This window comes from Ixodes scapularis, unplaced genomic scaffold, assembly GCF_016920785.2.
Source record: "Ixodes scapularis isolate PalLabHiFi unplaced genomic scaffold, ASM1692078v2 PGA_scaffold6__148_contigs__length_123643588, whole genome shotgun sequence".
Taxonomy (NCBI): Eukaryota; Metazoa; Arthropoda; class Arachnida; order Ixodida; family Ixodidae; genus Ixodes; species Ixodes scapularis.
Window position 1 is genome coordinate 119,197,444 of NW_024609881.1, and position 14,960 is coordinate 119,212,403.

The window sequence follows — 14,960 nt, forward strand, 5'->3', positions numbered from 1 at the left end:
TGTCGACCAGAGGGGGGCTGACAAGACCCCACAACGATTACACTGCTGTTGGCAAACAGACAAAGCGATCGAAGCCCTAACATAAGAGAACACATAAATGTAATTCGATACAGTCAGCACAGCGAGGGCATGTAAAATGTGTCAGAAATGTATTGAAGAGGTCTATAAGCCATCACTCAGACATTCAGATAATCTAGCTTCCGGCAGAAAGCGTTACAGAAAATCAAGGCAGATCCGACAACTCCATCTGTAATGTTATATCAACGGTTTATTCAAAATATCGCCTGAAAGTACTGAATGTTAATTAAAATTTGAAATAAATTTCGACTCCGTGTTTCACAACTGAAATGTGCGAACCATACCATTGCGAATTTTTTTCGAACCTAAATTCGACTCTCTCACATAATTTTAAACAACCAGTTTCCTCGTTTTGATGGTATAATAAAATTCAAAGCTAAAATCAAGATAAGAGACAGATATAGAGCGAACGAGAACACAGTCGGCATATTTGTAAATTACGACCTTGTTTTTCGTTCGCAATGAAGGCTGTTTCTGTTTGAACGTCACATGCAAAATCTGTACATGACGAGGATGAAAGAAATATTATGAAAGGGGTCCAAAAATACACACTGAGCATGAGTACGAACGGCGCAGTACGGTGGACAGTATGAACGTCACTTAAAGGCACACGTGCCAACATTGGGTCGCACGGTATAATATATTATTGCACAGGATGTATCGCGTGACATACAGAAATTGTTGAAATAGCAGTATCGCCATGCATATAAACCACATCGACTCGTTGTGTATTATTTAGCTTCTGAAATCTTTCAATACGAGGCAGAACAGCAGCATGAAGAACTCCGGCTTGATCATCCTCAGCGCCATCGCAGTGCTGGTCGGCACAGCGTCAGCCGCAAACAGTGAGTAATTCTATTATTATTCTTTTATTGCATTACCGATGACCGTGGTGTTATAGGACGGCACGTTGGTGCACTTTTTTATTGCGTTTCAGTTTGTTCGTCGAAGACTTACTACATTGTCTTCGGATGGTCGAACAGACAAAGAAAAGGAATATTGCTTTCGACTAATTTTGTTCACTCAAATAAATCAACGCAGTAGTTAATTGGTAATAGGTGGCATTATACTACAAATATAGTTATGTCTTATTTTCTTGGAGGCCAGGTTTTGTTTTCATTTAACCAACATATTTGTTCATTACAGCATTGTTTTGGTGTCATGTGGAACAATTTGCCATAACACCAACCATCCGATAGACCCAGATTCTGGTCACTAAAAACAGTGCGATAAAAATATGACGAGGAACTCAGACGAGTACTCAGACAGCGATGCTCTTCCTTGCCCCTCGCCGTTTTTATCGCGCTGTTTTCTTCGCAATCATGCATCACCAACTCAACAAACTTTCCAATCTGCTACAATTTTTAGTTTCTAATAGGCGTTCATTTACAGTTCTCAGTTTTATGTTTAGGAAAAACAGTTTAAATTAAATATGATCAACGTCTCCTTAATGTTCAGTGGATCTCACTTTGATTTTCGCCCAGAGTAAGAATGAGAAGCAGCCACAAGGTTTGAAAAAGACTTAATGATTTGCAAATTATCTTAATTTAAATGAACTCATCACCAGCAGAGGAGACTGGATCTAATTTTGTCATTTTCTTTTCTTTAGATAGCTGTATTAAAATCAGCTTCCCTGGCTTCTTGAACATTGGAAAGGTACGTTGTTGCTTTTTATACTTTGTTAATATAGGCTAAATTTCAGGCGTTTTTTTTTAATTCCCAATAACTTTGAGTAAAAAAGCTATTAGTCTAGGGGGTACTTGTTGGTGATAAGCTTAAGCGAGCATGTGAGATGTGAGGGCAAGCGGGAAACGTTCGAAATTTGCACAAAAATATCTTAGGTGCTAGCGCTTAACGTCTATGGATACTTTTATGGCATACATAAATAACTATTCTATATAAACAAAAATTGTTGGATAGTTTGTATTACAAGTTGAAAATTTGAACAATTTTTGGCATAATAGACGTATTGCTGCTTTTTTTTTCTTCTAGAGGAGATTCAGATTTGTATTTTTTTCTGATTACGATTGAATACTATGTGCTTTTTAGCTTCCTAAAGTGAGAAAAAATGATCGATTCAAGCACCCAGAAAGCAGCCAGCGATAACTCTGCGAACGACTTTCCGAGCCCAACATGTAGCCTTTAATAATAATTGAAAAAATACGACACAGTTAATGTATGCCAGCAGGGTAATCCAGAGAGTAAGATTTACTTCTGACGGAATGTCCATTTGGTATTTGGTGTCGAGAAAGGGCACAGTACCGCCATTGGTTAATTTTGTAGCGCAAGTAAGTTTTCATATAAACGAATACACACTAGCTAAATATGTATAATGGCAACCGCATTCGATACAAAAAGCGGTGAAATGTGCATTCTACGTCTGATAATTAAAATCATGATAAATGTGAATAATTGCGTCTTTATTTATTTCCATACAATGCAGTGTGTGACCGCCATTGGGAACACCTGCAATGGAATCTCGCCGGTGAGTATCCCATGTTAAAAATTGCGATGTACATCATTAAACATTTTAAAAATGATTGTGCAATAAGCTTCATTGGAAACGCAATATTAAGTAGATAATTAAAAAAATATAAAATTGAAGTTTCACATTGATTCGTCTTTGCGGAAGAGCAGTGTGAACTGTCGTCAAAAACATAACATTTTGAAGACTTTTGAACCGAAATAGTAAATTAACTTCCACTTAAAATAGTGCGCCACGTGCGCTCCCTAGGCGACTGGTAGACCGTTGATGCGATAATCGAAAGAACACTTGTTTAACTCATTAACACGTTTCAAATCCATTCCATATAAAATAAATTATTTAATCGTGTTACACAAAATTCTTGGACATACGAAAATTAATCATGCAGAATTGTCATCTCATTTGAGGTCGCCTGATGTAACAATACTTAATGATCATATTGCAAACATTACATATAATGTTTTCGGTCATTATAGACTCAAGCTCTTTCGCAATTCACCCAGTTTATAAACGTGAGTACTTTTCCTTTTCTTTAAATAGGAAAACAAATAAGCACCCGAAATTTGAAGACCTCTAAACATTCGGGCTTGTTTCTATTTGCATAGTATTTCTATTTGAGGTTAATGAGAGGTATCATTAAAGTGCGAAGGTATGTGAACCACAGGCAATTGGTTGACAAGTGGTAAACTTGAGGCGTTATGTGTGGCTTGAAAGAAGCAGGACGTTAGTTTCAGATCAAAGTATGACCCGCAGCTGACGTTTAATTGACGTTTATGGAGCTTTCTGCCATGTGCGTGGGTCACACAAAAAGGATTCTTAGGGTAAGAATAGTACATTTATATTACCAAATGTTTCAGACATAATGCGCGTAAAAAAGGCACACCTCAAGAATACAACGTGTACAGAGACTACTGACGATGAAAAGGTTTCTCCTTTACAGGGAAACATCTAGTTTTACGTATACTTTAGAGGCCCCGATAATAACTGGACTCGCAAAAAGTGTTGGCAGTTATTACTAGTCTATATGAAGCGCATTACATTGCCGGATGTATCGGAGGAAATTACAGCATTGCGTTTCAGTTTTACCCGAACAAGATTTTTCGCTTTCCTCTCTTTGTGTATGTTTTCTTTTTCTTGGTATTATGAGAGCCACAAAGAGGACAACAAAATCTCGAAGTGACAAGACAAATATATGCATAAAATCACTCTCCGAAATTCCTCTAATTGTCTCGCCTCGGTCCCGGCAGGCAACTATAAGTATAGTCACCGATAGTTAAGGCAACGTAGGGCTTGCCAGGTAATGTTCACTCTTCTTGCTTCTTCATTCACTCTTATCGGCTAATGCCGTAATCTTTTGTTGCGGAGCGATACAATGAAAAGCTAACAGACACGAGACACGTTGCGTTTCACAAGCTTCCAATGACTACACTCTAATAAAAACGGAGCGCCTGCTCTTTGGCAGAGATCTTGAAAGAGCTAATCGCTGTGTACGGAGGGCACTTGGCCAATGAAGGGGCTGGTAATCTAATATATCTAAACCCCGATAAACGGCCTGTGCTGCAGCACTGAGCATGGATGAATCTCATCCTTAGCGCCGCAGCGACGACAGTTTTCTTAGGTTTAAACATGTTTTCAGCCGAGTCATTCACCGAGCTCCCTGCGCAGCATCGGTAGGCTCTCCTAAGAACTTTGAGGGAGATCAGTCATTCCAGATTTACTACAGTGTATAGGTAGCAATATTATCTTTCCTGCTAACATGTGCACTGTTGAGGTTTGAAGCGATCTTCAAGTACGGCGAGTTTGCTGGTGATGTAGAGATGGTTTACCGAAAGACAAGACGACCGGCTTCAACGAAGAACCCTTCAAGCCTAGTTTACATGCAGCGGTTTTGGCCCTAGAGCGGCGCGATTTCTGCCGTCGCGGCGCTCTGGCCAGCACCAGCAATTTTGCGGCACGAGCGCCGCGACGGCAGAAATCGCGCCTCTTTAGGGCCAAAATCGCTGCATGTGTAACACGCTTCACTCCAACTGACACGTTTGCTCTGCCTGCGCGTAGAAACCCACGCAACCGCTTTAAATATTTACCAAGCACAAATAGCAATTGCCTATGTTGGGTTAAAATGCTTTTTGTGTTTCAATAATTGTTAGTTTCTTGCTGAAAATGTTAATGTCTAATACCACTGTCAATCATTTTGTTTACTTTGCTGCTCCTTACAACATTTTTGAATAAAAGCCAGGAATAGTTTGCAAACCATTAATAAAGGCCTGCGCGAGACATCTTTTAAAAACAAATGCTCATGGCCACTTTCTTTTTCAGTGTTCCGTCGCTGGCATATCGTCCCTCACCCTTGGATCTCAGTTGTCTCTACTCTCCGGACTCATCACTTACGTTGCTTCAAGAATACCATTCAGTGCGTTTCACGTCACGTAATCCCACATCATATCTTTGCGCTCACTCTGTGCCATACTTACCTAGGCCTCTAGGGTCTTCCAGCACTGACATATATTTTTTTTTATTGCTATATTTTCCCACTCCAGTGCTCTTGCGGTGCTCCATATTTAAGCTTCACGAAAGCGTTCGCGCCGTTGCCAGGTTGGTGAACTCGCTATATTTTTGCCTATCCAGGGTGGCTAGACCAGGCATTGAAGTGCTGTCGGTTGTACAAACGTCTTCTGCGAAACATACCCGGTGTTTCTTGAAGTACTTTCCAAGGTGCATAAAAAATAGGGTGTTTAAAAAAATATAGAAGCTGTTTATGGAAAGGCTGCCATCCACGGTGGAGGTCAGGGATCAATGGCGTAATTAATTTGCACAATGACTACAATATGTTTATAGTTAAGTGCTTGAAAGGGAGAACCAGCTCAGGGTTACAAAAGAAACTTGCTGGTCGTCATCGCAAACCCCTAAATCAGTCAATTTTAGTACGATTTGAAGTGGGTGAGGAACAGGGGTGGGAGTAAAACGTATCCCTCGTGCAGCAGGCGCAAGACCGGTGAAGAGAAAACGCGGATGATATTCTTATTGTCTACGTTTTCGCTTCGCCGGCCTTGAGCCTGCTGCACGATTGATAGCATTAGTGCACCCCCGCTCTTCCCATGTGTTTCAAGTCGTCCTAGAATTGACTGATTAAGGGGCCTTCGATCACGCTGAGCAAGTTTCTGATTGGAGACGTATGTTTATTTTCGCTAATTAAGAAAATGAGCTAGTAAATATTTGGTAAATAATTTTTCTAATTAGTTTTTTTTAATACCTGACGTCATCCGCGGTCGGTAGTCTTTTCTCTACAACATCTTTTTTTTATTTTCTTGACCTCCTAGTTATAGAAATTTTGAATGTATTCAAATAAACACCCGGTATATATTTTATACCTAAAACCGATCGGAAATGTCGGCGTCTGCATCCAAGAATTTAAAATTTCCATCAAAGATGTATATTTGTAGGGGACTACACCGTTTGAAATTTCAAAGGGTGGCTTTGTTCCTGCGGAAAATGAGAGCAATACTTTTTACAAGGTCATCCGCACACGTAAGAGCAGACAGTTAGGTGAACCGAAGGCAGAGAGGCTAAATTAAAGGGCAGCAGTAAAGTGCTTCTTGAGATCCTCGTTTTATGGCCATAACTTCATCTACGAGCTCTACCTTAAAGCTAGGCATTTTAAGCACCCTAATCAATTTTTAATATGCAATTTGGCTACTCATGAATGTAATTTCGTTTTTTTTTATGGTTAGAGCTCGTATATCGAGCTACGACACTAAAACGAGGATCTGAAAAAGCACATCAGTTCCCCTTTAAGAGAGGCAGTCACCCAAACCGCAAAGATCGTGTGGAAACTAATGGCGGCTATCTCGTGTGGTGTTGGGTTGCTCGTAATTACGAAAAACAACCTAATTCATGGTAAAATAGGGACCAGGGTAACACATATTACGATGAATTTACACCAGTTTGTTTACATATTTACTTTTCGCGGGTTCCTTATGCGCACCCAAACATTGCCGCGTGGCGGGGACGCAGAGATGTACAGGCTATTCAAATAGACTAGATGTACACATTATTAAAATAGAGTAGATGAATAGCGTCACTCGTTATAGAGTAAAAATAACCAAGTACTTTGCTACTGCGATCCAAAAAGAACGTGTTACCTCATCTTGAAAGTAGCGCGTTTTTTCGCTACTCCGAGTGTTTCTGACGTCACGTCCTTCTCGCACCATTGACCGCTTACTGCTCCGTGCAGTCTGATGTCCTACATGTATGCCATCTCCTGACGAAGCCGAGCCTCTTGGCGAAACTCTCGTAATACATACACTCTAAAAAAAAAGGGTATCACCTTACACCCTTTTGTCCCATATAATACACCCAAAAACTTTATTTCGACGTACAGCGCCCTATAGTCGAACAGACGGCACAAAATTTTACCAGGGGCTTAATAACGGTGCGATATAACTTATTAAATTGCTAAAGTACGTATCAAAGACCAAAAAAAGAAAACATGGAGCTCTTGCAGTACGGCCAAGAAAACTGCGATAATCTTTTTTGTAGTAAATAATACGTACATCAGCTATCTTAATAAGTTGTACCACACGGCTATCAAGCCCATCGTAAACTTTGGGGCCGCCTGTTCGATTAGGGGGCGCTGTACGTCGAATTGAAGTTTTGGGGTGTATTATATGGGACAAGGGGTGTAATAATACACCTTTTTTTTTCAGAGTGTACAATAATCTCCTAGCATAGCAACTCCGCAAATACGGATCTCTTATATATATATATGTATAGGCATGTTGGCTTGGAGGCCGAGGGCGTAGATAACAGATGCAAGGTGACGGTAGAAAACGAACCAGGAGGATTTTATTCGACGTTTCGACCTGAGGCAGGTCTTCGTCAAGAATGTCTCTTCTTTCTGACGAAGACCTGCCTCAGGTCGAAACGTCGAATAAAATCCTCCTGGTTAGTTTTCTACCGTCACCTTGCATATATATATATATATATATATATATATATATATATATATATTGTTGTATTCTCGCTCACCGCTTGTCCGGAGAAAGGAAATATAGTTCTCATATCTGGAAGCTCCACTCTGTCTAAGTTCTGCCGGTTCCGGGAAAAAGGACAGCAGGAGCATGCGAAAGAACGAGACAGCGTTAAAGTCAACACTGACGAAGCACGTGGTACTCTCGATGTCGTCCTACTTGCTTTCGGCTCTGTCGAAGACTGCTCGGCGTTTTTGATTCCCTCGGCATTAGTCTTGAGCAAGCTCCCCCTAGATGACACAGCAGAACAGCGAGTGCATGTTCCTCAAGCCAATGTGATGTTTTCCTGCATAACTGGCACGAAGTTCTTCTTTCTCTTCTACGAAATATTTGGTGAATGCTGTAGGCGAGAGATTCAGAGCTACCACGAGCAAGCCGTTGTCAACCTTGACAGCACACAATTTACCAACTTGGTCTGACGTGCCACAGAGATCGAGGGGTACAGCACAGACCCGTACCCATGTAGATGGCCACTTGACGAACGAGTACTCCACGTTTTCATATGTGCCTCATAGTGATTTATAAATGGTTATATCACTTGCCTGCACAACGGTTAGCTGGCATCTTCCCTACTCCTCCTCCCCTCCTTTTCTTTTCCTCATCTATCAAAATCGAGGCTCTCACCTCCTCATCGCTCCTTCTATTGCAAGTGTGGCTCATTAGCCACGAAATCTCGATAGAGAAGTTGGAAACACTTCAATGCAGGAACACTGGTGGATGGATGTGCTTGTGGCGCCATCAATCGATAGGTGCTTCATACCCTCCCATATTGGAAGAACGCCTGCGACATCGGCGCCATATCCGGCTCCCAAAAATGGGAGGGAGGAAACCATTGGAAGTGGGCATCCGAAAACTTTTCCAAACGCCCCTATTTTCTAGCTCTGTTTTTCTCAAAGGAAATAGTAGTCGAAGCCCGCTGCCGCATCTTTTGAGATAGCTTGAAAAGGATACTTCTAAAGGTCGGCCAGTACTTTTTTTAAATATTAGTGAAGTGTGTGATTCGTAGACTGCCAACGCTCCTTGAAGATATTTATAGAGGATTTAATAAGCTTTCCTAAATTCCTCGAAAAGGCTTAATCTTTCAGGGAAGCATTAGCTGCCTTCTTCATGCTTCCGGTAAATGCTTTTTGAAACATTTTGAAGTTGTGAACATTTATTGTAAATTAAACGAAATGGCCCAGAGAAGCTCCTAAGCTGGCACAAGCTTCACAATTCGAGGGTCCTAAGCTAGGACTATACGGTTTTGCTCGAAAGCGTTGCCTATTGCGTTTCGTTTGGGTTTTATTGTTTCTCTTCGGCTCGCCACATAATTGACCGGGGGTCCAGACTTGAAGCAAAGATGCTAGGCACGAGCCAAGGAATCAGAAGTGAAGCCTAGGTCTGGCACTTGATTGACAATTTAGTCCCAAAGTTGTGACATAAATTTCGAATAACAAAACGTGATGCCCAACTTCGGGATTTGTTTGACGCTTTATGCACAAAGATTCCGGATGATAGCCAAACTACCAGCAGTGAATCCTTTCTTTGACACTTGCTTGGCGAGCTAGGGCAGAAGTACACAGACTCTGGTCAAGGCAGGTAAGGTTTTGCTCTACCTTACTGTCTTCAAACTTTTAAAAGCCCTAAATTCCAGAAAAAACCTCAAATCTCGGTTCAAAGAGCCGGGATACCTGGGGGTGTAAAAAGACCAGGGTTGGGCAGTATCGCGATACAAATGTATCGCGATAGTATTTCAGAAATACATTTCGTATCTGTATTTCTGTATCGCGATACGTTTTTTTCACCAGTATCTGTATTCCTGTATCGAAATACATTTTGAATATTCCTTTGTATCGCGATACAATCAGGATCACATGTATTTCGTTACATTTCTTGAGAAATACTCCCCCCCCCCCAAAAAAAAAAGTCCCAACGGATTTTTTGTTTTACTTCTGAGGGCACCAGAGTCAAGGAGATGCTGGGGTATTGTTGCTATGCTGACCAAGGTTCATTTTGATTCTGGAAACTATTTTTCTATACGTCCTCTTCTCTCTTCTGAGAAGTGTTGCGTAGTCGGGGGACCTTCAGAACAGGGATGCTACCGTATCGTTTTTTCAACTGTAAAACAGAAGATAAGACATGTATTCCAAGATGCTTCAGGTGGTCCACTATTCTCGAAAATTCCAAATGACACTGCATGCACGATCTTCAGCTAGGAAGCCTACAACGAAAGTACGCATTGTCCTTTCATACAGCAGCGTGGTAAAGTTTCATGTTCAAGGCCACACCTACAGATAAAGAATTCTAGTTCACTCCACCGTGACATAATGTGATCAATGTTGACAGGATTCCCTTGTCAGACAGACAGGATGTCATGGAAGGGACCGCGGTCAGCAATTGTTGGAACGTTTTTTTGGGCCCATTGAAGACTCCTTGTCGTCCGAAACCATTACCTTCAAGGCAAAGTACCAAGCCTGCAGGAAAGTAATTTCGGGATCGAAAACACCCACTTCAAACTTCAAGCTTCATCTCAGTTGGCGTCTCAAAAAATTTGGAAATTGTATTGCAGTATCAGTATTTCTGTATTTGTATTTCTGCCTTCCCTAAAATGTATTCCTGTATTTGTATTTCCAAATACTTTTTGCCTCTTTTTAAAATGTATTTCCGATACGTATTGCGATACATTTTTACAGATGTATCTTAGTATCAGTATTATAGCCACTATTTCAATGTATCTTAGTATTTGTATTTCCAAATACATTTTTCAGTATTTCTGCCCAACCCTGAAAAAGACATAGCCAATTTGTGCAATATTTGAACATACCGTAATGCATTGATTCTGCATTCCGCAGTCGGACCAATCATCACAGGGGTCTTGAGACTGTGCACCGGAACAAATCCCCTGCCCGGCTGCAACATCATTCAAATGGGAAACAACTCGGTTTGCCAGGATCCAATTACGTTCAGCTTCCCAAGTGTTCTGGGTGTCGAAAAGGTAAGACACTTACTTCTAGACAGATCACATACACTAATTCATCATGTACTTCGGTGCATCAGAATTTTGAAGGGGTAGATTTTTACGTCTAACTTGTTTTATGCGTTGGCATTAGAACGCTCGTTTTCGCGGAAACCCGCCGTGTCAGTCCGTGTTGCCATGTATGACGTCCCGAGGAGAGTGGGGTGGTGAGGAGGTATAAATATTGTGTTGCTTTTATCTTTAGACAGCCTTGATGCTAGTACGTCTCAACGTGTGACTTGTCTCTTATATGTAGATGAGAAATTTAGCGAGAGCAGTGAAACCACTAACCTCGGGTCTTCAACGTGCACCACGCAACGGTGTTACATGACCTCGTGCCGGTATGAAACTCATCCAGATAGAAACAGGCAGGGAGTGGGAATCGAACACAGAATGTTCTGCAGCGCAAGCTTTCGCTCCACGCTCCGAGCTGAGACGTGTTAGCCCCCTCGGCCACCTATCCACTGCCCAGAGGCATAGCGTCTACAGATTTCCTGTCTCACTATGGCCGTCTTCCAAAATTTACTCGATCTTACTCCAGGGTAAGGGTTTTTGTACCCTTGGCGATCTAAAACCTACCCGCGTCCAGCGTTTTTCAATCTGTGCTGTCACGTGATACGATCCGCCGGAGTAACTCGGATCCATTTGGGTAAGATTTGGAACACAGCTTATGGCGGCGGGGAGAGAGAGAGAAAGGGTGATCTGTGCTGACGTCAGCGCTTTGGACCAATACGAGCGTCGCACAGCTGGCGCGGAGTCAGAGACGAGCATGCGCCGCGCGGCTTTTGAATGCGGCCCAGCTCAGGTGCCGCTCGGGCGATGGACATGGCTCTTTCTACAAGTGTTATGGCTGACCGTATCTAAGAGCGACGATGGAAGAACCCGACGCCACGCTTCATTGAATTGAATCCGATGGAAATACCGACGCATTTCCACCGGATGCATCCCATTCATCGTCGTACCAATTGTCTAATGTGTAATGAGTCTTTGCCCAATCTGCTTTCTAGGTATTATGGTCACTATGTTTGCTTAGCGATTCGCTTTTCGCAATTCTTTCTTATCAAGTGATGCCACAATTTCAGTGGTCGTAGAGCGGTAATAATGCGCAGGAACTAATTACGCCCTGCGTTTCTTCAGCTTCCAGTGACTATAACTGCTGACACTTTTATTTTTACGTTAATAGCCTGTGATCATGATCTTTACCACCCTTACAAAATATCTACTGGGTAATGTAGCACAATAAACAAATGAATATATGGATATATAAATACATCCACTTTGATAAGTAGAGTCATAATCACTTTTATAGCGGGAATAACAATCTACTCACACGCCTCATCTTTCCGCCATCTTGGTAGCCTCCGAGCCAGTGTTGAACCACTTGGAGGCTAACATTTTGAACCGGTGACATATACAAACGTCATCCATTTTTAATTGTAGCGTTGTTTTAATGGTAGAAAAAGTGTGTGATGTTTTTTTTTTGCCTCGTCTGCATTACCAATCACGACAGCATTTGATTTTTTAATGGTTAGACAAATACAGCGAATACCAATTATTTTGGTGTTCAAATGCACTGCACAAACGAGTACATAAATGAGACTCTGAGGCTGTGCCTTACCGAATGTTTCATATAATTTAGAAGAAGACGATATCTGTCAGATTAAATATGGAGCTGTATAATGTGACGAATTCGAGCAGGACAGACTTTTTGTCAGGACCTGATAAAATAGGCCTCCTTTTAGTGGTGCAGTATTTCATTTCTGACAAATAATCAAGGACCTTATGTTCGAAACACGACTGTGCCAATTTCGTTGTCAGTTACTTCAGAATTTAATTTTTGTTTTATTTGTAAGATATATTCATTTGAATTTTGTTGGTAAATATTACCACTGGATCGTGAAAAGGAGGGTTTATAATCTGCTTCAAACAAAAAACAAAGAGAGGAAAAGATGTTCCCACAATCGGACTCCATAAGACATATATTCATAGCGAAGATATATTTCCTCGTACACTTGTTTATAGATACAAAGCTAGAATACTCTTCTTCTGCGGCAGAAAACGATAATTAACCCATTTGTTTGGCAGACACAAGTCGCCTGCGGGTGTGTGAGAATAATGCTAGCGAACATTTGGGAAATACAAAATTGCGTGTTCAGAATCACATGATCAAAACACAGCCCTGCCTTAGAGTTCGGGTGTTATCGTCCCTGTTTGTCTGGAGAAAAGAACCAACATTTGTTCGATGTTGTTCTAACGTATGCTTGCTATTTATTTTTCAGTGCACCAATAACCTAACTCAAGTGTGTCAGAATGGGCAACCAGCGACGGTAAGCGTAATAATTCAGCGCTCAGAAACACTGCATTGCGAGAAGTTTGTCTTATGTGTTTTTCTCGTTGCGAAACATGTTTCCAGGCTAGCGTTGTCCAGGGATTTTTCAGCTCACTTACGGTAAGCCGAGAGACCACACTGTCATTCGTATTTATGAAACCATTTGAGCGTTAACCTTACGCCCCTAAAGCCGGCAAACAACAATTCTTAAAACAAAGCACATCTCTGGGTCTAAGAAATAAAACGCGTCTACTTTCCCGCAAAGGTTTGGGACCTGGGTCGTAATATCTAACAGCATGACACTCCGACTGCTCTGACGTCATTTTCTGCCCATTTGGGACCACTCTAGTTGCTTAGGACGCTCAATACACCAGTCGGATACGCGTTCCAGACATCGTACCTAGTCTAAACTTGAGATGTTTCCTACTGCAGTGCCTGGCCGGGGTTGTTCTCAACACCAGCCCCGGTGGAGCCATATCCAGCATCATCTGCACCATATTCAACATCATTCAAACCTCGACGGGCGGGAATACTATTATTGGTGCCGCTTTGGCCTTCATCGAGTTGTTCTTTCAAGTATCATGTATGAATTTCTATTTTTTAAGCCTTGACATGAGTAAAAATACGACAGAGAAATGCAAATGAGGGTCACTCAAAGCTTTGGGTTACCCGAGCAGCCTGTAGCTTTGGACAAAGAATGCGCGCATCGTCTGTGCATGTGCGGTGCTGCACCCCATGTTGCTGGCAGGAACCAAAGCATTAGGGCTTTGACGATATGGCTCCACGAAGGGGTACGAAATTTGGATGATCGCTGAGTTGTCTCCAAATTGGTTCAAAAACTTGTCAGACACGGCTGCACTAGTAACCCAAAATTATAAGATTATATAATTCTTGCGACGTTATCGGATTTTTAAATTTGGTTTTTCAAACTCAAAGCTTCTGCTTGCAACATTCAGACACGACAGAAGATGTAATAACTTGGGTAATATAACGTCATTCTTAGAGGGTAACAGATAGATGATGCAAATTGAGTACTCGAAAAACTCACTCCTACAAGAAAACAAAATACGCAACATACTGTTTTTCTAACTTCATGCTCATTCCAGGCGACACTACTGGAAAGCGTGGGGGAATTTTCACGATGGTTTTGACATTAGGTGTTTTGAATTCAGAGGTAATAAATAGCAAGCTGTGAAGAGTGAATAACTGGTATTTCGAAAGTGTCGTTAGTTTGGGAAGGTAAACAAATTGTCGGCTCCCCTTAGAAACGGAGGAAACACGCACTATTTAAAAAAATGTTTGTCGTTTAGCATAACCAAGACATTGGCGTGTAGTCACGCCTCAAAAGCCAGTCTGACCACCCTGGATAGAAAATTCCTTGTTTGGACACCGGACTCGCAACTTGGGGCTTGCCTTAGCAAAGAGGTTAGGTGGCGGAAGCTACCACCCTTTATAAAGGAGACAGCCGTTATTATCGATACAATATCCAGAACTGTCAGGCGATCTACAGACGACGGCGCAGGATGGCGGCGGCCAGAAGCCGCACTTACAAACGTTTAAAGTTACGTCGACTCCTCCAGCCATGCAGTACACACATGCTGCATTAAGCGGCACCTTTTACGATGGCTTTACTTTTGTCGGAATTACGCCGTTCGGTTTTAAGCGTGGTTTAATAAAATAGAAGTGCATTGGAAGATCAATTTTCCCCTTCTTCTCCTTCCTCTCCCAACAATTTTTATGATGTATCCTTCAAGCAGGTTGTGTGAGTTCAATGTCATTCACTAATCCCCTCTTCGCCTCTTATGCGACATTTACCGTTTAGAAAAAGACAAACTAAATATTCAGTTCCTTTTAATTTAAACCCTGATCTGGACAAACCTCGGACAAAGCATTGCTCCGTCCGAGTTTTGTTGATTCTAAGCGGATGCAACACGCTAACAATATATTTGATGAGAAAGTATAGAAATGCCGGTGAAGCTTTGTCCCTACTAACGAACGGAGTGTTTTCGCTTTATACCAACATTTCATTGGCTTAACTGACCAGAC

At 41.7% G+C, this 14,960-nt stretch overlaps 1 protein-coding gene across 1 annotated transcript; it reads left to right on the forward strand.

The window, feature by feature from the left end:
* The first annotated feature begins 853 nt into the window (after positions 1 to 853).
* On the forward strand, positions 854 to 13,559 carry LOC8025789. Its single transcript, XM_042286069.1, has 8 exons — positions 854 to 923; positions 1,537 to 1,587; positions 1,688 to 1,734; positions 4,880 to 4,973; positions 10,422 to 10,564; positions 12,865 to 12,912; positions 12,999 to 13,034; positions 13,347 to 13,559. The coding sequence occupies exons 1-8, from the start codon at positions 854 to 856 to the stop codon at positions 13,557 to 13,559; spliced, it is 702 nt and encodes a 233-aa protein (XP_042142003.1).
* The last annotated feature ends 1,401 nt before the right edge of the window (positions 13,560 to 14,960 follow it).